The sequence below is a fragment of the Lagenorhynchus albirostris genome, chromosome 12 (assembly GCF_949774975.1).
Source record: "Lagenorhynchus albirostris chromosome 12, mLagAlb1.1, whole genome shotgun sequence".
In the NCBI taxonomy this organism is placed as follows: domain Eukaryota; kingdom Metazoa; phylum Chordata; class Mammalia; order Artiodactyla; family Delphinidae; genus Lagenorhynchus; species Lagenorhynchus albirostris.
In genome coordinates, this window is record NC_083106.1 from 63,140,282 (window position 1) to 63,163,966 (window position 23,685).

At 40.1% G+C, this 23,685-nt stretch overlaps 1 protein-coding gene across 5 annotated transcripts in view; it reads left to right on the forward strand.

Annotated features, from left to right (window-relative positions):
• Positions 1–18,063: 18,063 nt before the first annotated feature.
• The window catches only part of EPHA7 (EPH receptor A7), a 164,159-nt gene continuing 158,537 nt past the window's right edge, over positions 18,064–23,685 (forward strand). For all 5 annotated transcript variants that reach the window (XM_060167703.1, XM_060167704.1, XM_060167705.1 and 2 more), the window contains exons 1-2: positions 18,064–18,297; positions 22,681–22,745. In XM_060167703.1, the coding sequence (XP_060023686.1) occupies positions 18,201–18,297; positions 22,681–22,745 (162 nt within the window). In that variant the 5' untranslated portion in view covers positions 18,064–18,200. The remainder of the gene's footprint in view (positions 18,298–22,680; positions 22,746–23,685) is intronic.

Below are 23,685 nucleotides of genomic sequence, written 5' to 3' on the forward strand. Positions count from 1 at the left end.
TTCGAGCTCTTCTCTTTATCTCCCCTGCTGTCACCCTCACCCTCATCACTATCATCTCTCACTGAGGGCTCTCCAAGAATCCTCTAGTTTGGGTCCTTCCCTTTGATTTCCCCACATGTGACTTTTTCCACATATTAGCCAATGTGATCATTTAAAAATGTGAATCACATTACTTCCCTGTTTAGAACCCACCAATGTGATCCCATGGAATGAAAATAAAAGGCAAACTTCTCATCTGAGTCTAGAAGAACCCACATGATCTGGCCTCTGCTGGCCAACCCCAAAATGGTACCAAACTATCCTGCCCAACATGAGCCACACTGACCTTCTATGTCTGATTCAAAAAGGATGTATCTCAATGACAACAAGGCCTTTGCATCACTGTTCCTTCAACATGGAACACTTTTGCCCCAGATTTTAGCTCAACTGCCTCCTTCTATCTCATTAATTCAGTATTCAAATTAAATAACACTTTCTGAAAAAGAACTTTGCTTACGTCTTGATTTAAATTTGTCTTCTCTCCTAATAAACTTGATCATAATACCAGCATTTACTAGTCTCCAAACACGTATTACTCTCTGAGCCTGTATTATTTTTAGTTGTTTACATTAGTTGTCTCCCTCATGCAGAGTGTAAGTTCCGTGAAGGTAAGTATAATTTGCAATTGCTACATCCCCAGGTTCTACAACCAAGTCTTGCTAAAAAGGCGAAAGAACAGGAGAAATATAAGAAGAATGAAAGGAAGATGAGGAGGAAGAAAGAGACGAGGGATAGAGGTGAGGTGGAGAAGAAAGTCAAGAAATGTACTGATAAATCTGAACCTCCACTCAGAATACTCAAATTAGCCAAACTCCAAATGTGTTAGTAAGTCTGGTACCTGAAACTCTTGAAACGAACTTCCTAATGACTTGTAGAATGCACCAGAAGAGAGGTAGATGCAAGGGTATTAATCTGCCAAAGTTTGCAGTGGTTTTTAAACTTGACTGGGAAGGTGTCAGCAATTTTTAAACTTTGCTGCAGAAGTGTTTTGAACAAATGGTGCTGGAGCAAGTGGAGCATAGCCCCCCCCCCCAAAATAAACCTTTACCTAAACCTCATACCTTATAAGAAAGCATTACTCAGAAGAATCACAGACTTAAATATAAAACTGTTAAACTTTTAGTTAAAAACATATGGAAGTGGGAAGCAGCCACACAGCACAGGGAGATCAGCTCGGTGCTTTGTGACCACCTAGGGGGGTGGGATAGGGAGGGTGGGAGGGAGATGCAAGAGGGAGGGGATATGGGGATATGTGTATAGCTGACTCACTTTGTTATGAAGCAGAAACTAACACACCATTGTAAAGCAATTATACTCCAATAAAGATGTTAAAAAAAAAAGAAAATATATCAATGTAAATGGGTCAAATGAGAATATCTTAGGGAAAATAACTAGGTATAGACCCTTCGTGAGATCTTTTATTCTCTAATAAGAGCAGAGCATAATCACATAGTTAAAACAACGGTAGGAAAAAATATATATATATGGAAAAGTTTTAAGTCTCCAGAACAAGCAAAGAGATTTTAGACTTGATAACAACAGCACAATTCATAAAAGAAGAAAAATGAAAATTTGAACCTCACCAAAATTAAAAACTTCTTCCTTGTGGAATACCTTATGAAAAGGATGAAAAAACAAGCTACAGATTGAGAGATAATATTTGTAAACCACATATCTATAAAAGGTCTTGCATCTAGAATATATAACACTCAAACTTCAACAGTACAAAAACAAAACAGTATAATTGTAAAATAGACAAAAGATACGAAGAGTCATTTCACCAGAGGAGATTTCACCAGTTGGCAAATAAGCCTATGGTAACATATTCAATATTATTAGATATTAGTGAAACGTAAATTAAAACCACAATGAGATATCACTACATACCTAAATTAGTGGCTAATTTAAAAAAATTGTGATAACATCAAATGCTGGCAAGGATGCAGAAAAATTAGATCACTCATGCATTACTGTTCAGAATGTAAAACGGTACAGCCACTCTGAAAAAGAGTATAGCAGTTTCAGTTTCCCACAAAACTAAACTTGTGCTTACCATATGATCCAATAGTTGTACTCCTGGGTATTTATCGCAAAGAAATGGAAACTTATTGTCATATAAAAACCTGTACATGAATGTTCAAAGCTTTATTTGTAATGGTCAAAATCTGGAAATAATCCAAATGTCCTTCAATGGATGAATGGGTAAATAAACTGTGGTATATTCATATAATAAAATGTTACATCAGCAAAAAGCGTGAACTATTGATATACTCAAAAAACTTGGATGAACTTCATGGATATTATGTTGAGTGAAAACAGCCAATCTCAAAAGCTCACATACTGTATGATTCCATTTGTGTAACATTCCTGAAATAACTAGATGATAGAGATGGAGAAGTTATCGGTGGTTGCCAAGGGTTAGGAATGCTGGGGAGAGGGGTTGAGGGTAACTACAAAAGAGGAGCATGTAATATCTTAGTGATAATGTAACAATTCTGTCTCTGGATTATGGTGGTAGCTACATGACTCTACACACGGGATAAAATTGCATAGAACCACACACACACACACACACACAGAGACACGAGTGAGTATAAAACTGGTGACATCTCAATATGCTGTGGATCATACCATTGTCAATTTTATGGTTTTAATATTGTACAATAGTTTTGCAAAGATGTTAACATTGAAGGAAACTGGGTGAATGGTATGGAGTCCCTCTGTACACTTTGTATACTCTGATTCTGTGAATCAATAATTCTTTAAAAATGAAAAGTTAGGGCTTCCCTGGTGGCACAGTGGTTGAGAGTCCGCCTGCCGATGCAGGGGACACGGGTTCGTGCCCCGGTCCGGGAAGATCCCACATGCCGCGGAGCGGCTGGGCCCGTGAGCCATGGCCGTTGAGCCTGCGCGTCCGGAGCCTGTGCTCCACAACGGGAGAGGCCACAACAGTGAGAGGCCCGCATACCTCACAAGAAAAAAAAAAAAAAAGAAAAGTTAAAAAATCAACTGAGAATCTTTTTAAAAACTCAAGCCCAGATTTCATCTTGAACCAGTTAAGTCAGAATCTCTAATTAAGCCAGGTAGTAGTATGTTAAAAGCCTCCCAGGTAATCCCAATGAACAGCCAACATTAAAAACCGGTGTGCCAAAGTGTGGTTTTCATGGTGTGATCCCAAAATGAGAAGCAAAAAAATCATCTGGAAATCTGTCATGCACGTTATCAGGCCCCACCCTAGACCTACCAGCTCAGAAACTGAGCAAGCTGTGTTTTAACAAAACTTCTAGTTAATTTTGATGTATACTATCCAATATGGTAGCCACTAGTCACATGAGCTACTGAGCAAGTTGAAATGTGACTAATGCTACATGTTGAATAATATTTTTGACGTATTAGCTTAAATAAAATGTATTATTAAAATGAATTTCACTATTTATTTTAAAAAATTTCCAGCTCTATTGAGGTAAAATTGACATATAACATTGTACAAGTTTAAGGTGTACATGGTGATTTGACACACACACATATATTGCAAAATGATTACCACAATCAGGTTAGTTAACACATCCATCATCTCATAAAACTATAATTTGTGTGTGTGGTGAGACCATTTAAAATATACTCTCTTAACAACTTTCAAGGATATGATGAAGTATTGTTAACTATGGTCACCATCCTGTGCATTAGATCCCCAGAACATACTGATCTTATAACTGGAAATTTCTACTCTTTGACCGACATCTTCCCTCACCTATTTCTTTTTAATATTTTTAGGGCGGCTACTATAAATTTTAAGTTACATATGGCTTACTTTATATGTCTATTGAACAGCGGTGCTCTACAGCAATTATTCTCAACTCTGTAAGTATTCAGTAGACTCACTCAAAGAGCTCAAAAAAAAAAAAAACCTAGTACCCCATCCCAGATTGATCTATATAAATCAAGTTGCTAATAATGAAAACCTGGGGTCGACCATTTTAGAAAGCTTCTTGGATGATTTTAATGTGTTGCCAGGTATGAGAATCACTGATCTAAAGCTGGGTTCTGAATTTTTGCCGCTTGGATTCCTTCAACAATTGGATTTGGGAAACTTCACCCAGAAAATACACATTCACAGACATTTACATATATTTTCAAGATACTTCTAGGCATCATATAAAGTCCCCGCTTTAGGACTTTCACATGGTTTACTTTTTTTTTAAGATGTTGGGGGTAGGAGTTTATTAATTAATTTATTTTTGCTGTGTTGGGTCTTCATTTCTGTGAGAGGGCTTTCTCTAGTTGTGGCAAGCGGGGGTCACTCTTCATCACGGTGCGCGGGCCTCTCACTATCGCGGCCTCTCTTGTTGCAGAGCACAGGCTCCAGACGCGCAGGCTCAGTAGTTGTGGCTCACGGGCCCAGCTGCTCCGCGGCATGTGGGATCCTCCCAGACCAGCTCGAACCCGTGTCCCCTGCATTAGCAGGCAGATTCTCAACCACTGCGCCACAAAGGAAGCCCCCACACATGGTTTACTTTTAAGAAATGGGTTTTAGAGAGTAACATTTTTTCATGTCCTTAGATCTAGACATTTGTTAGCACATTTTGCTTCTAAGTAGATAAACTGGAGTGAGGGTGAGCTATCCATCTTAATCTCAGAGATGATTTTTTTTAATTAACTAAGCATGTGTAATGAGAACGTATCCTGCTTAATTCTGGTTTATTTCCCCAATAATTATCTGCTATATTTTATTATGTATAGCTGTCTTTAAAAATGAATAAACATCCTCCGACATATTGTTCCCTCTTTTGAATTTTATATATTAGCTACTCTAATGCTTTTCAAAGATTTGAATTGTTATCATTAATGGCACTGCCAAAAATCTCACCTCCAGAAACTCTAGACTATAAGAAATATCCTTGTAGAACATTTTTCTAGAAATAACTTTACAGAGCTGATTATAAAACACACGGTCAAGCTAACTGAAAACTATTCATTCACGTATTCAACTATCAAGTACCTAGTATGTATGTAAGCACTGTTCAAGGCACCATCGAAAGAAAATATCCCCACCTTCAGGGGTCTTACATTCGAGTTTGGAATTCCAAAGATAATAAATAAGGTAAGTAAAGACATGATATATGGAGTGATGATAAGATCTGTAGAAAAAGAAAAATGGGCATAGAGAAGTCCAAGGAAAACCTTTGTGAGAAGAGACATGAGTAAACCTAAAGCAGGTAAAGGAATCATAGATATAAATGTCTAGAGGAATCACATTTCAGGCAGAGGGAATTTGAATGCCTTGATGCAGAAACTTGCCTGGCCTGTTAGAAGAGCAAGAAATCAGTGTGATGGAAAAAAGTAAGAAAGGGGAAAAGAGGCAAGAGAGTGGCAGTCACAGGGGTCATAGTCTGCTGAGATTGCTTGGGTCATTACTGAGCTTGACTCTCATCACAAAGTGCGATGGGAGCCACTAGAGAGTTTCCAGTGGAGGAGTGATGTGTTCTGATACACGTTGTAAAAGGATCACTCTAGCGGAGGGTCAAGAATGAACTGAGGGTATGAGCAATTCAAGTAGAGAGCCCAGGTTAACAGAATCATCCAAATGCTAGGGGGCAGGTGATATATTTTAAACTTAAATGCTGTATTTTACACCTGAAGTTCTAAGTTCCTATAATGACTTTATTTATAATCACTCTCAGCCTGTGTATGTCCCAGGGGGGATAAAGCAGGAAGGGGAAGAACAGGAAGCAGGAGGAATGCATGGCTCCGGGTCCTTTTCTCTCTCTCAGAAAAAAATGGACATGCCTTTAAAAGCTTCTTTATTTTGCCATAATTAATAACATCACTTGTGGCACTGCATGCTACTTCCTGTCCAGTGAAACAGGAAGAATTAAGGCAGATGAAACATCTGTGGGCTTGCCTTAAGTAAGCAATCTACTTTCCAAAGATCAGGGTAAACTTCAAATGGGCAATAACTAGATATTGTCTCAAAGTATAGAGAAAGGTTTTTGAAGTCCTATCAACAAAAATGAGATCTTTGTGAAGCCATGTGATGGCATAGAATTTTAAATAGCACATTTCCCCACTACTCAGAAATAAATATGTAAATATTTATTCAGATTTCTGACTAACATGGTTTCTTTGACAATAGAATTTCACAAAAACTTAGTAGAATCTTCCACACATATAGTCATCCACCAGATTACGATCAAAGCTCTACTGTACTACAATGCACAAAAGTAGGTCTTTCCAAGAAATGATGCTAGGCCTATTGTATACTCCATGGGAAAAAAAAGCATCTTGACCTCTACCTGCCGCCAAAAACAAAAACCAATTCTAGATGGATTACAGATCCCAATATGAAAGGGAAAACAATACAGACTGTAGAGGAACACATAAGGAAGTATCTCTGTGGCCTTGAATTCGGCAAGGAATTCTTGAACAGAATACTAATATTACTAATCTCAGAAGAAAATCATGATAAAATGCACCATACTAAAATCAAGAACTTCTTTTTATCAAAAGATTTCATTAACAGAGTAAAAAGGCAAGCCACAAAGTGTGATAAGACCTGTATACCCGACAAAGGATGCATATCTAGATATATGAACTCCTATAATCTGTAACAAAGACAACTCAGACAAAAAGGACAAGAATATTTAACAAACGCTTAACAAATGATGAGATTCAAATGGCCAGTAAACATACAAAGATGTATTCAAGTTCATTAGTCATCAGATAAATACTAAAACCACAATATGATATCACAGAACGGCAAAAATAGAAAAATAGGAAAAATATTAAGTATATGGAGCAACTGAACCCTCATATCTCCGTGCTCTGATAGATGTATGAGGAAACATAAACTGGGCACTTTAAACTGAAGAAACTTAATTTGGAAATGAGATGCCCACAAAAATTTGTGAAAGTCCTTGTATTAGTTTTGTACAATTGCATAACAAATTAGCCCCAAAGTCAGCGGCTTAACATAACAACCAACATTTATCATCCCAGTTTCTCTGGGTCGGGAAGCTCATGTAACCCAGGTGGACCCTTTGGGCCAGCGTCTTCCACAGGCAGCAATCAAGGTGCTCATCTGCCCTACAATCATCTCAAGGCTCTACTCAGAGGCTTTGCTTCCTAACTCACACCTGAGGCTGTTGGTAGGCCTCATTAAGATCTACTTTCAAGATCGTTCAAATGAAATTTCTTCAGTTTAAAATGTCCAGGGAGTTTCTGTTTTTCCAGTAAAATATAACATATATGTACCCTGCTATGCCCTTTACATATTATCTCTGCTCTCTGAAATCTCCATGCCTCCATCACCTTCATGGGGCCAGCCATTCCTTACAACTCAAGACCAATCTGAAACACCGGTTACCGCTAGGATGTTCTCCCCATTCTGACTTACTGCTCTGAATACATCTATCAAAGCACCTATCTCATTTAAAAAGCTCCATCTGTTAATTATGTTAATTATGTGTATTTCTGTCACATACTAAAATTTTTTGTGTGATATTTTACAATATATAGAAATATTGAATCATGTACATCTGAAACTAACATAATTTTTTATGTTAACTCTACGTCAAAATCATAAACTATGATATGCTAGGAAAAATACAATATGAAAACTAGTTGTAGCTTCTGAAAACAGTTAAAACTTCGCACCGTATTTCAATTCTCTCCTCCGCCGTCCCAATTTTTTGTTTGTATCATGCCTACATTCTCAGAACATAAAGCCGTCATGAGATAGGCTGGGACCTGGGACCCTTTACCTGAGTGCTTGCACCTGGACAAAGGTCTCCTTGAGCAACAGAATACAAAGGGACTAAAAATAACCGCACCCGTGGGAAGGCCAGGCAATTACAAACAATAAGATACAAAAAGGCCACAAACCAACTGCCACTTCTGAGGTACTAGGAGCAAAGGAGGGCACTGTGCATGACCCCTACAGACAGCACCACCAAGGGGGTGGGCAGACCACCTAAGGCACCCCTCCAGCCCAACCCACTGACCCACTCACACCCTCAAGCCATTTAAGGAAACAGCCTGCTCTCCTTCAAGAGCGAACAAGGGCACCTGTTACTTGTTTTCACTCCCTCGTGCTACACCAGTCCCAATAAAGCCTTGCCTGAAATCCTCATCAGACTCCAAATGATTCAAGAGTCCAAGAACCCGAATTCGTATCAATTACCTACTATACTCTCTTCTGTTTAACCCTCATTTAATCTTCACACTAATCCTTACTGTAATGTCTCTTTAGTTATTTTGATTTCTGAAGCGGGTTCTTTAGTAGTCCTCAAGGAGGGCTCCTGGAACACTCTCCTGAAAACACTGTAATAAAGACAGGATCAGTACTACCGATATTTCCTTTTGCCTAGGCTCCAGTATGGCTCAGCATCATACTGTTAATGAGTCTACCTTTAAAAGTTTGATATTTTTCTCATCAAGGATTTTTGGCATTAAATTTGCTTTTTGAAAAATTATTACATTAAAATCTCATTTATCTTGATTTCTGAGTTGTTTGGTGCCCCTTAAATTCTGTGCCAGAGACCTGTGCCTGTTTTTTTTTGCTTCTCCTGGTTCTAGCCCTCAGTTGGAGCTTCTCTGGCTTTTGTCTTTACTGTTCCCATCCTACTTAATTTTGACTCCACTCCTTAGAGGTGATGTCCATTGTGGGGTCTAGTCCCAAGGGAGCCCTGGCAGCCCAGTGTGAGAATTCAAAGATTTTCATGCCTTACTTTAGACTTCTACCTCACTCGCTGGTGGAGTCAGCCAAGTTCCTCCGCGTCTCAACTGCAGGTGCTCGCCCGGCTCCTCCACCGCTCCGGCTTCTCCACGGCTCCGGCTCCTCCACCGCTCCGGCTTCTCCACGGCTCCGGCTCCTCCACGGCCCCAGCTCCTCCATGGGCCCAGCTCACAGCTCTGCGTCTGGTCCTCATTTGGCACCTCCACCCGCGCATGCGTGGGGCTCTGCCGCTAAGGGGGCGGGACAGGGGCGGGACAGGGGCGGGGTAAGGGCGGGGTCGGAGTCGGGGCAAGGGCGGGGGCGGGGCAAGGGCGGGGGCGGGGCAAGGGCGGGCTCACTCTGCTGCTGTACTGAGTGTGCTCAGGGCCCTCGGGCATCCAGTTACACTGTTGCTTCCTTCTACTTTCCCCATACTTCTGACATTGGGCAGCTCTCATGGCTGTTGTCCACCCTTTGTATCTTGGGGTAACACGGGGATACCTTGTCATCTACTCTTGTTCTAAATATTGTCCGTGGGTTTTGGTTTTAATATCTTAATTGCTCTGTGTTATGTGGGAATTGTGGAAGACCCAAATTCTACGACCACTGCCATCTTCCCAGAATTCTTAAACTTAATTTATTTTTAAAAGGATACTTTAAAAGAAAACAATGGAGAACCAAAATTATTTTTTATGTACAGAAAGCGTTAAAAAAAAAACTACATTAAAAAAACCCCAAGACGATTTTTAGCTCAAGGCCTAGCTATGTTCTCATTGTTAACAAGGGAGACTACAACTGCTAGGCACGTGACAGCTCCTGGTCCAGGCAGGATGTTGAGAAGACAGTCCAAACACCCTTGTGCTACAAACACCCAGGCATGAGATGGCCTGGCCCAGCTCAGAAGAGAGGAAGGGAAAGGCCTGGGGAGTGAAGAGGGAAGGGAAACCCAGGTGCAGGCTGTGATCCAAGGTTTCAGCTGCCAGGGTCAGGGTCCTGCAATTGGCCCATGGAGCCAGGTGAGTGAATGAGTTTCACTGCCTTTTGATGGGAGAGAAGGCAGGGATCAGGGATGGAGACACACACACACACATAGCCAGGTCTGCTGGTGGATTGTGCCCCTAATAGAAGGGAAAACATTCTACTCATTGTTGGCTGGGCTCTGGTTGAGGAAGAAAGAGACTCCCCTGAGGGGAAAAATTACTAGGTATCTGCTAGGGACTGAATATTTATGTCCCCCCAAATTCATATCTTGCAATCATAACATCTAAGGTGATGATATTAGGAGGTGGGGCCTTTGGGAGGTGATTAGGTCACGAAGGCAGAACCGTTATGAATGAGATGAGTGCCCCTTGTAAAAGAAGCCCGAGAGAGCCCCCCTGCCCCTTCTGACATGTGAGAACACAGAGAAAAGATGGCCATCTATGAACCAGAAAGTGGGCCTTCACCAGACAACGAATCTGCATGCTTCTTGATCTCAGACATCCCAGCGTCTAAAACTGTGAGAAATAAAGCTCTGTTGTTTATATGCCACTCAGTCTACGGTACTTGTTAATAGCAGCCTAAATGGAATAAGACAGCCTGGGATTCAGGCAGCCAGTGTCTGATTATAAGTGCTATGGATATAAGTAAAATAGAAGAAGGGGTGGAGGTGGGGAATGGGAGACATTTTGTTTTAACTAGGGTGATAAGTGAAGTTTTGAGTCAGGACGAACATTAAGGAAATGATGTCTAAGGAGAACACTATTTGTTCATCTCTATAGGGCCTGAAAATGCATTTGAGAAATTCAATAGTTACAATGTTGTGTAACTGATTAAAAACCAAAACAACACTTAAAAAAATGGGACCAAAAAAGCATATATATACATCAAAACCCCAAAGCCAGCAAGTATCCACTATCATCAAAACATGACCTGATCTCACCATGAACAAGAGTCAGCAGATACTACAAACAGGTGGATTAGAACCTCAAGACCTTCATGAAATAGAATAATTTGATAAAACTAAAAAAGAAATTCCTGTAACTTGGTTAAAGACCTAAAAGATCATATTGTAACCCTAAGTGAATAAGATACTATGAAAAAATAACAGGAAACTTAGAAAAACAAAACAAGATAAAAACAATTTCTAAAACCAAAAAAAGAGTTATGGAAATTAGAATTCTATTGAATGGATTAGATATCAGATTAACCAAAATTGAGGAGAGAATTAGTGAACCAGAATGTTGCAGAGACGTAAAGAGATGGAAAATAAAAAGAGGGCAAATACAATGAGACATTAAAGGGGTAAATATAGAGCAATTTTTTAAAACATATTTATTGTATTTTGAGATATCTGAATACATAGAACTCTAACATTGATCCTAAGCTTATCACTGCTTTTTTTTTTTCCTTTTCATTCAGTATCCTTCACCATGCTGTTGTGTAGTCTTAGGAACAAGTATAACTGATTGAATCACAGCCGTTATTCTCTAAAATGTACATAACTACCATTTAAAATGTGATGATCTACTGGACAGTTTCCCTAAAGTATCTGAGGACATGCATGTTATTATAGTATACCTTTATTCAAACTTGGAAGGTAGCTGTTCCCTCAAAAGTTTAACTCAAAGGTATATGTAAATATATGATAAATTGTTAAAATAAAGACAGAGATGTGACTGTATAGAAACACTAAATCCAAGTTGAGATCTGAAAGAACTCTAATGCGGAGGCTCGTCCTTCTTTACTGGAATGCAGGATAAATTTCCTTTCCCTGTACTTGTGAGGTAGGTAAAGTAGGTTTTGCCTTTTAGGGTTATCATCTATCCTTAAATGACGCAAGTTTCTGTCATGTTTTTCACTTCTTTAGTTTCACACACTTTACCACCAGAGCTTGCTGGATAAAAGACTGCCGAGAGAGTGACTATCAGATATTAAAATACTTAATTAAACTGAGATAGACCTCAGTCATTTCATCAATCTAAAATCAACTAGAGAATGTGCCAGGTTAACTTTGTAGCTTTAGCTAAATCAATGCATCTGTAAAACCAAACAATGACAATAATAACCTCACAGAATCTGAGATGGAGTATAAATTTTCATGAATTTTTTTTATCTGATCTAAGAGCAGAGAGGGGAAAAGAAAACACCCTTGGACAAGCCAGATGATAAAATCCATATTGTACATTGAATCATCTTGCAATTTATGGCCCAAAGTGTGACTATGAAGATATCATTGTTGAAGTGGCCGAAATCAACACTGAGTAAAACTGGCTAGTTATCTATTTCTCTAAACATATGATTTCTCTGTTTCTAAAAGGAAACATGAGTTACAAAGGAATCCTGATGGTGTTAGGTCTTCTGAATATTGGGCTATGCCTTTTATTCCTCTGAATATGCCCCCAGTGCCTTTCTAAATATTTAATAATACTCGAAAATACTATTTTTAATCAAGGTTTCTATCAGTATTCTTTTGCTGAAATATTATGGTATTTAGATTGTGAACCTGTAATCTATTTGATCCACATCATCGAGGAGAAGCATAGTCACTTATCTCTTTCAATTTGACTAGTTTAACTTAAGGGGAAATCTAGCACCTCCTTCTTGAGGTTTTCTTTTCTCCATAATTGTCTAAGAATTCCTAGTGGTACAATCAGTCCAAAGGGATCAGATTTCTTCCCAATGATTCATATGTTTAGTCCACTAGTGACTTCATTTTCCTTACTGTCATACTGTATAACATTTGAAACCTACCTTTACACAGAATTGCTACAGTGAAACCTTGTTCTGTAGTGTCACTCAACATTTGAGCTATAACAGTATAGCTCTTTTAGTTCACACTTAGATAATTAGTACAAACACCATACCTGCGTTGCTGGGTTCAGAGGGCTTCTGAGCCTCAGGCATATGTGTTCACCCAGCAAATTTTAAGCCCAGAATTTTCATTCCCTCACAATAAGTACTGCTCTGAGGTACTTAGGCTTATTTACTTCTCAGAGCCCTTCTAATATTTTAGAGCTTCTAATACTGTTGAAATTCAAATGGGATTGCGTTAGGGACTTAAGATACCTTTCCTCCCAGGAAGGTCCTTGTCTCATATAAATGTGCCAACTTTCCCCACAGAACACACACTGCGGGCCAAGTTAAGGGGTAGTATAAGGCACCGCCTTTGGCAGTGTGCAGAATTCCACCCTTAGTCAGTGGAGAAAGTACCCACAGCTTTATATTTTACAGCTAGGACACACTATTTATGAATTCTTTTCCCCATAACATAGAAACACTATTTCTAAATTACTTTGATGCATAAAATTACTATTGTTGAGACTTTTCTTAGACCTCCTTGAGAATAGCCAGGCAAATTTTGACAGAATTTCATTTTTAGTATTAACCATGGCAGAAGACCGGGGGAGAAGAGGTCTATAAAATGTTCCTCAAGCTAGAGAGTCCTAGGAACATCACAGGATCCTTAAAAACTCAGAACTGTCAAGTTCAAGGGAATACTCAATCCCAGCCTGGCCCTGTTTCCAGGGTAAAAGACTTTGGGAGTAAAGTGGGTGGAAAGGAAGGAAGAGAATATCTGAGGTCTATCTGGAGACGGAGAGTTGCTCAGATGTTTGGTTTAAAAGAATTGAAGAGAGCTTTTCTGCAATATAATTCACCTTCTAAGGTGCCTTCAGAGCCTCTTCAGTTAAATATGGCCTGAATAGATTGAAATAGGTTATAGAACATCTCACAGATTTTTACAAAGGCCTTTAAGTAAGCTGGCATAGGTACAGAGTATAAGAAACTTAAAAGTGTCAAAGGAACAAATAGGTACCAATTATTATATATAAAGTTATATACAAATATATATATACATATAATTATATATGTAGATAATTTCATAATTACCTCATTTTTATTCAGTGTGGACTTCGTTGGCTTGGACACCCAGAGGTCCTGATGCCCCCTGGTGGTCACTGAATTATCACAGCTCTCCTTGACACCTGAAAATCCACTGGGTTTGAAGAGCTAAAAAATTGCAAGATGGGAAACCGTGAAAGCATGTAGAAGTAATTTGCATGATTTAAACTAGTTCTTCCTATCAGTGCTGGTGATTTATAGAAAAATGAAGTATAAGTAGTGGAAAAGAAGAGCCTCCCCGGGCAAAATCAAATTTGAAAAAAAAAAAAAAATTCTTAAGCACAATTGGACATGTGTTAAGTGATTTTGAGTATAATGTGTCACATTTCTCTGCTATGTTTAGTAATTCTCTTAATAATAGTCAAATAATAAAAGTTATTTGATTTAACATCTTTGAATATTTTAAGCGATCAGAAAATTTCAGTGACACCTTAGCAATATTCAATTGGACACATAATCTTGATATAAATTGTATTTTTATTTGTTAAGCTCTTTTGAATTAACTCAGCAATTGCAGTTAAAGGATTATAATTTTAATTTTCTAAGCCTCACCAATTTATCTGACCATACAAAAGTGAATGAACTCTTACAGAGGCACAAAATATAGTCTTGACTTACGATTTGATTTCTGAACTCTGACTTCCTATACTGCTAGATAAATCTGAAATTTCGAAGAATAAGTAAAATTATTACTATGTTTTTTATGAGCTTAGTTTATGTACATTTTACATTGGACTGCAAGTACATATTTTATATACACTACATAAATCACGCTAATGTAAATATGTAAGTGATTTTCCTGCACAGCGGAAAGACTATTTACATTTTGACTGAAATCACAAATAGAAAACCTAATTTTCTGTAATATCTATTAACTGAGACATAATGTTTCTTTTCTGTTTATAATCAGTTTCTTCTGTATGGTACCTTTTCTAATTCAGTTTAAATTACCCCCTTTTCTGTGATGAACTTGAATTTTCACATTTACCACTTGTGAATGTATTTAGATAGTAAGTTCAAAAGTAGTAGGTTCAGAGACAGCCCTTTGAGTTTGTTGTCGTTGTTAACTACTTAGTTTGGCAGCCTTGGATTTGTAACATATTGAAGTCTCAGGTTCTTCCTTTACCCTCTAAAGGCCTGTTTAACACACACACACAAAGGCTTTTATTTGAAAATGTATGGAGGTAATTCCCTGAAGTCATTAGAATTTACTCCTAAGTGACTATTTCTCTCTTAAAATCAGAAAATATCTCCCAGAGATAAACAGTGAGGTAAATATTAGTGTTGAAGCAAGTTAAATGAAGATAACAGCTATACCCTCATTTGGAATGTGTGTCTTGAATTTGTACATTTATTTTCATATATGTACAGTTATGTGTGATTATTAGTAATTAGATAGATAAAAATAACATGGTTCATAAATATTGGGCATGTCTTCTTTGCATCTGAAAATAGGCATTTTTCATCTTTCTGCTATACAATTATGACAGATGTTTCAAAAGAGGGTCTATAAATGGTAATATTAAAGTTTTGGTCTCTTTTTTCCATTTATTTAAAACTACCTAAATATAAGTTGGGTATTATATCAACTGCATTTCACAATGAATACATAAAACTGAAAAAACAGTTTTTAAAATTTCTGCTTTGGCTTACACATGTTGGTTATATATACACCATTTGGTATTGTTCAGGAAAATGATTTCTAATTCATTTTATATACACACATACATTTACTTTTCTAAAATTTGCCTTAGAGATAATATGCACAAATCATAGATAAGAAGCTAAAATAAACCATTTTAAAAGTGATATAAAGAAATTACCTATTAAAAGTTATTTTAAAATATGAAAGTTTTGTGAACTGATTATTTTTCATTTCAGTGGCTTCATGTACAAAGAGGTTTACATGCTTTGCTGTTAGTCAAATACAGTCTAATGCCAATTTATATATTATATTTATATATTATACTATATAATACAGTATAATAAACATTCTTTTCTTGACTAGGTCATTCACTTTTTATTTAAATTCCATGACTTCTTCATCACTATACCTAGATCCAAAAGAAAGAAGAAAAGGTTGGTAAACCTAAAAATGAGTATCACTGTGCAACTCTGCAGGAAAAACTGTCAGCAGTCTGGCACATGTGCATTTAATGTGAAGCCTCTTGTCTCTAAAAATAAAAGTGAAGCTGAACATGTCCCTATGTCTGATAGAGAGAGGGGACACAGTAAGGGGACTCCTTATACCACCTACACTCATCAGAGTGAAGGATGTTACTTCTTTAGTCTCCTCGTTTCATGGAAAGGTATTTGTATTCACATCACTGAGTATTAGTCATTCAATAGATGAAAGGAATGTTTTAAACTTTAAAGGCTACCTTGGTGTCATTCTAAGAAGTGGGGATGAGACCCTGGGGAAAGTGTTGAAATCCTGGAGAATTATTTTAACTATTAGAAGTGGTTTAATATCTGTGAGTATGTGAGATTAACAGTTTTATTGCCTATGAGTGGGGATCTATATTTTTAATTCTAATGTTTCACCTTACAATTTTTACTCCTTAAAGCATCTGTTTGTGTCAATACTGCTTGATCTCTGTAACAAGTGCACTCTACATCTTTTTGTCTATTTTCAAGGTTAATCTATTAAGCAGTTTACATTTTCTATGAATCCTCTAAAGGGCACTTAAGATGCTTTTAGATATAATTTCTAAAATATTTAATAGGGGTAATGGCTAGGAACAAGTAACGTTTAAGAAATAAACTACAGACCCAAAGAGAGGTTATAGGGGAAGGAAATCTCATTTCTCTCTTCTTCGTAATTGCATTAGGCAAGTAAAAACTACAAGAGACAATTTTCCATAAGATAAAAATTTTAAAATTTGGGGATCTGTCATCTCTTTGCTATAAATACCAGAAACAACTCAATTTACTTTTCCAAATAGAAAAGATAGGGAAAGTTTGGAGTCTTAGGCAAAGTCAAACTTTTTGCCTCTCATAAATAGAGGCAAATCGTGAATGACAGATTTTTTTTTTTTAACGGAAGAAATATAGGACAGGAAGAAAATAAAGCTCGTCTTTGACATGTGATCAAGTTACTCTGCTTGACCTTTGAATTTGATGATTTGGCAATTAAGGTTTTTAAGTTCTTCCTCTTATTGTACTACCCACATCTTGAATTGCAAAGTGTCAGAAACTGCCTAACGATAAAGGGATTCCTCTAAGCAGTCGTCCTCAATATTTAGTTAGACGAAATCAACTGTCGATATTGGTAACATTTTTTATTCTTAGTTTGCCTTTGAAAGATAATTATTGAATACTTATTGAAAAGTACTCAATATTTGCGAAAGAGGGCTTGATTTTAATTTAATTTTAATTAACTTAATGCATGGTAGCATTCTTTAAAATTAAATGTAATTTATGCAGCGAAATGGAAAACGATCAAAGTGTGGCAATTCCAGGAAAATCTCAGAAAATGATAAACATGTAGGAAAAACCATACGGAACCTTCAGAAGTTTCTCTTAATGTGCTACTTCGTCCAACCAACTATCGTTAAATGATAGGGCGGGAGTGAGAGGGCACATAAAACAAAAGACTTCCTTTCTCCACTCCCTTTTCCTCTGGTTCTTTTGCCAAAGCTTGTTTCAAACTCTTGGAAACATTGTTTGAACATAATACATTTGGTTACTTTTATTCTTCCAGGGATTGTGTTGGGTGGTACCTAGAGCTAACTGCCTTTGGAGTTACAGAAAAAGAGAAGTAGTAACCCTTCAAGAAAGAAAAAGAACAAAGTTACCCAACCCGCGGAGGTTGTGACAACAACAAAAAAGTAAAAGGCACTTTACTTAAAGGCACAGCTCATTTCACTGTCCCGGCTCCGTGCTTGGTAGCTGAGAGATGGCTTGCATCCCCTCTGGTTTCTAAAGATCGCGAGGAGCACCGCTATAAACACGACTGTAAATTGGGAGCGTTATTTTAGGATTGATTCTGCTCCACGAAAGCTGCGGTTGCTAAAAGCAAAGCTCCCACAGCAGCACGCACCTCGCTTGCCCTCCACGTCCTCCTTCTCGGAGCATCCAGCGCCAGCCCGGAGCTCAAAACCTGGAGGGAATCCTGGACCCGCAACCTGACTCCGCTGGCCGCCGATTGGCCCACGCCCCGAACCCCGCCCCCAAGGCCGGGGCGGCCGTTTCGCCGGGACCCGCCCCCAAGCCCTGGGAATCGCCGCCTGGGAGGCCGGCTGCGCCTGCCACTCAGCTCGAGTGGCAGAGGCTCTCGGCTCGGAGCCCCGCCCCCCTCCCCCCTAATTGATATTACTGGAGTGTGGAGCAAGCGGCCGGTCTGCAGTCGGAGACTTGCAGGCAGCAAACACTGTGCGGACCAAAGGAGGGAAAAATTTTTTTAAAAAGCTAAATGTGGAGCAGCCGGCCGTAGATCGAGAAAGGGAATCGATGCGTGGAGCGCAATAATTTTTGTTTTTTAAAAAAGCCCCACATACTCCGGAGCAAACAGCATTTAAAAAGCTGCGACTCAACTGAAACCTAAGATAAAACCTGCTCATGCACCATGGTTTTTCAAACTCGGCACCCTTCATGGATTATTTTATGCTACATCTGGCTGCTCCGCTTTGCACACACCGTGGAAGCGCAGGCTGCAAAGGAAGGTAAGGTGATGGGAAAGCAAAGTTTGTTCTGACATTTATTTAGCTGTCTACCTGCAAGAGCCGGCTGGTCCGCGGGGTTGCCGGCCGCGCCTCCGGAGCCGGGCGAACCTCCCCCGCCGGCTCCCCGCCCCCTCAACGTTCGGGCCGCTCCTGGCGGGCGGGTGGCAAGCGGGCTGCTCCGAGAAGCTTGCAGCCCCGCTCCCGGGGCCGTTCGCCCGACGGGAGCGGGATTTCTGGCGCAGACTGTACAGAGGGCGTGAGCAGCAACGGAGGGCAGGGGGCGGAGGTGTGGGAACGGCCGGCAAGCTCATTCTCCGGGACCCCGGGCGGGTCAGATCTCTTCCTCTAGCCCTCTCCTCTTCCTCCTCTCGCCGTTCGTCTCCCTGGGGGTAAGCTGCGGCCGGAGTTGGTCGGAGACTGGGGAGTGCAGCCTCTAGTATCCTGACCAGCCCGCCGGCGAGCGGCTGGAGTCCGGAGCCTTTCTAGAGGCGCGGTGACTTGGGTGAGCTCCGAACGCTCGGGTTACTAATGAAGTGCTCACTGCGTCCGAGGAGCCGGCGCGGGCCTGCGGCTGGCGCTTGGCCGCCTGCACGGAACAATAACGCCGCGGAGGTGAAGCAGCGGGCGGCGCGCGCTCCGCGCCCCGCGGTCGGGAGACATCTCCATTCAGCGCGCGCCGCGCGGGTCCCGGCGGCCGCAGGGACAGCGGCAGCCCAGAGGGCTCGGCCGGGCCGGGGAGGCAGGGGACGGGCTGGGTCAATGCAACTGATTACGATGCCTCCCGGGCGACCAGAGGCCCCCAAACCTCTGCCCCACAGTCCGGCAGTTAAGGAGTGCTAGTGGTCTAACCTTGAAAAAGACCTGGACCCCGAGGGCTAGCTCTGGTTGACTAGAGCCAGGATTCATTTGGGCAGCCAGATACGCCTGTATATGGCTATTCCCCCCACCCCCTTCTCCTTCGAACTATTAACAGAAAGTAAAATACCTTTCGGTGCCTGTAGTTGGAGCTGGGGAAAAATAAATCCTGTCAATGGAAAGGTCTTGCTTCTGAGCAGTGTCACCATCTACCCGCCCTCCTCCGTATCTTGCAGGCTGTAAGTCTAAGGTTGATTTCCTGATGTTTAAAAGCAGACTACTAATAATTACTTGTTCCTAAAGTGTGGAGGATGGAGAAATCTGTTATCAGATTTAGGTCATGGTGGTCGGGAGTGGATACGTACCGGTACTCGCTCCATCTATCCCTGAAAACTTAGTTATTTAGTGCTGCTTTTTAAAATTCTCTTCGTGGACCCTTCTTCAGTCACTCAAAACACCCTCTCCCACAGCCAAACGCCATAGTCTGCTCCTTGATCCAGCCTGACCTTCTGACCCCAGTTTCCGCATCTGCAACCTGTGTTGATGCTGAACCCATTCAGAGAAAACCTTAACTTCCAGCTGTTGGTTTCGCGTTTGCAGATGAACCCACATCTGCTACAAACACACAGCCATACACACCAAAGCCCACACTTCTACTCGCGTGACATTAGCGATTAGGGACATTGAATCCTGGAAACTTGTATTGATGCCCCTGGAAGAGCGGGACCCGAGGAAAAGTTTGCACCGCCGGGGCGAAACCCCGCGCGTGAGCTCGCACAGACCCGGGCTGGAGTTTGAGCTATAAATAACTGCATCACTAGGGGGAGAGGTTCCTGCAGTCAGAATGGCTTGCTCGCCCGCGTTCCTCTTCTGGATGCGAAATACGTGGAGAGGATTCTGATTCTAGGAGGCCGAATTCTTTACACGCAGAAGTGAGCTGTTTAAAAGGTGGGCGGGGGTGAGGAATGCGCTCCGCTTCTCGGCAGCAACGCACCCGGCGCGCCACGGTGGCCCAGGGCTGCCGTTCTGGGAACGAGCAAGCCCCGAGACGGCGCCGCGGCACCCAGGGGCAAGCGCCGGGAAGCGCCTGGAACAGGTGCCTGGCTCTCCGGAGCGGATGGGGGGTAGTTACAGGAAGAAGGGGCACCCCCCCTTTCTCCCCTTTTCCCGCACACGTTCTATCGGGGAGGTCCGTTCGGCTACTGGGAGCGCGCGTGTAAGTCAGTCTGACGTTTGGAGGCGAAGTGCAGCCGCCGTTTTTCCTTTCGTTAATACCGTCGCCGCGCTCCCTCTGAGGAGACGCTTCCCGATAGCCCCTCTCCTCCTCCCGGTTCCTTCTGGAGCTAGGGCGCCACCGGCTCCCTGGAGTGCCCAAGTCTGGCGGAGGCGTAATGGATGTTTCGGCCTGCGGGCTCGCCAGTCTGGCATCCCCCTCCCCGCCCCGCCCCGCCCCACCGGCGGCCCCGCCCCGGCTCCAGCCGCTGCCCGCCCGGCTCCGGGCTGGCTCCGCCGGGGGCGACCCGCATCTTGCTCCTCACCCTCGCCCCCACCCCCTGCATCCCCCACCCCGGCCCGCGAGGCAGAGCGCAGAGTCCCCGAACTCCGGCCCGCGTGCCCTGGGTCCTGGTTGGCCGTCAGGCTACGCCTCTGCGGGCGCGAAGGGCCGCTGGCGCTCGGTGCTCTGAGCGGGAAGGCAAAAGCGCGCACTTGCGGGCTGGCACAGAGAGCGGACGGCGGAAGGGAGACAAGGTGAATCGTTCGAGCTGGTTAAACGCTCAGGGGCCGGTTTCCCTTTTGTTTTATTTGTTCATTTGTTCTCTCTTAACTTGTTTGCCATCATCACCGCACCGCCGGGGTCCCTGGTTCCCACCCCAAGCTGTGCTGAGGGGTAACGGAAAAGGAGTAAACAGTCATCACAGTGTTTTAATTCACCCTCAAAAACGACCCAAGAAAGTTTCCTGGGTTTAAAATTCACTTGTCTCTTGTCACTGCGGAAGACCGAAAAAATAATAATAATAAGTAATCTCAAAAGGAAAGTACCTGGAATCCATGTTGTTTGTCCACGTTGAGGACAAAAACAAAATAAACTTTAAAAGTTACTTAATGTAAGTTCAGTAATCTAAACATTTATGACTGTTCCTAGTTCGAAGTACAACTTGGTATTTTAAGTGTGGCTTTGAAATTATTATTTGAAAGGGAGTCAAGTGTTTGTAACCAAGGTTTGTGCTGTCATGGTCTCCCTGAGAGTCTTAAGTATAAAACATTTTGGGAAAAATGTGTTTCTATCTCCATTTTCAGTTATAGGGAATAACCTTGACTAGCTTGAAGGAGTTGAACACATAATAAACTGTTTCTTTTCTTAGCGTAACAAATTTTCGTTACCTTTAAAAACACATTTTTTCCCCTCTGTTGGTCACTGAAAAGTTTATTTAAGCATGTATTTAATTTAAGTTCAAATTTTAACATTTTGCTGAGGATGATGGTAAGCGTATTTACATACTTGAAAATGTATTCACCATTATTTCTGGACAAATTGATACATTTGCTAAAATGCTATAGAATCATAGAAATATTTTTAAAGAATACAAACTCATGTAACTCTGCAACCGGTTTGAGCAAAGAGTGAATGCTTTAGGAGGGGAATCGTCCTAAAAAGCAATAAAATATGTTAAATTGGAAGTATGGTATATATTAATGTATGATATTTGCATGCATTATCTTATATTAATACCATCAGGAGCATTAATTACATTTATATAAATATTAAGTTAAGTGTATTATGCTTTATGGTAGCATAAAAGCAGAATACAACTGTTTTTTAAAAGTCAAGTCAAAGTTTAAATATTCCATTTTGAGAATTACGTACTGCTTTGAAATATTAAGAAATTAAAAAAATAGAAATATTGAAAACAAATGTTTGACTAACCCAATAATATATCTTGTAAATGATAGGAAATTTATTTTTCTCATGATAACATTGCTTAATATAGTTGTTAATTGTATTCATTTTGGCTTAAGAGAAGACACTATGTGTGGAAAGTTTAAAAAAAAAAAGCTCCAATTCTCAGAAGGCACTAGGAAGTACTTTTGGAAGAATAGTACAAATTAATGACTGGCTGAGGAGTAATAGGGAAGTATGCTTTATTATGTTAATGTTATTATAGTTGACAAAGTTTAGAGCAGTCAGTGGTTTACAAAATTCTTTACAATATATTATTACTATAGAATCAGTATACTTCGCATATCAATTTTTTACCCTTGCTTTCATGCTACTTTTGAGTTTTTTAGTTAATTTTAATATTTTAATTAAAAACTATAATGCTAGTGTTTTAATATCTTTTTTCCCCTTAAAAAGTGGAATATATTTGTAAGAGGTAGGTATACATTTTGTCATTCATTAATGTAAATAACTTTTTATTTTAAATCATAAAATGGTAATTATTTAAAAAATTAGATCGACTTTAATAACTTTTACAAACATGTTTTCATTTTTCATCTGACATTTAGAAATGCAACTTTCTTTTTCAGTACTACTGCTGGATTCTAAAGCACAACAAACAGAGCTGGAATGGATTTCCTCTCCACCCAATGGGGTAAGGGCTTCTCCTCATAAAATATCAACCTTTATTTTTTTTAAGTAAGAAATAAAACCTTTTCCTCCTCCCCCAGTGGAATTATTCACATTCTTCATATTTAAACTGTTTTGATCTCCAATATCTTGTTCAATATTTTGTTGTGCTTATAATGAGGCATTGAGTTCTTTGAGTAGACAAGGTATATTTAGAACATTGGAAAATGGATAAAAAATAAGTTCTTACTGTGAGTGGGACCATACCTCAGGTTCCAGGCTATAACTGTTAACTAATTACAGAGAACATGCTTTTCACGAACTCACTTAAACCTCTTTAGTTGCTTTATACTTCCTTAGTATCATCACCAAGTAGGTTGTATGTAGTTCTTTAAAACAGTAGTTCTTTAAAACTGTTTTCCTCTTTTGAAAAACGTTTTAGCATCATTCAAAATATACTTGAAAGATAACTAAAAATGTAATATGCTCAATATTTTAACATAAAATTTGCTCTAAAATATGACTTGGATTTTCTGAAATTTATATGTTGTGCTATCTGTTGTTATTAATCAGAAGTGATGGCACAGTACGCACATATCAGAGTAAAAATCTGTTATCATAAATGAGTGAAAGCTGTCCAATAAAATTCTATGAAAATATAAGTAGATTCTAAAAAAATTCTGACTGTTATGTTTCATATATCTGATATATTACTTACTTAAGATATATTACTAATATATATAAGATATATTACTTATATTACTAATATATATAAGATATATTACTTAAGTTTAGTTCAGTGTCTATGTCTTCAGGTCTTATTTTAATTGTGAGACAGGACACATACTTCATCCTTGACTAAGGAAGGGGGCTCCAAGAAAGGTAAATGTACCCCATTGTTACTTAAGTTAATCTTTGGTACAATAAAAAGTCTGGAGTCAAAGAGCATGAAGTATAAGTGAGGA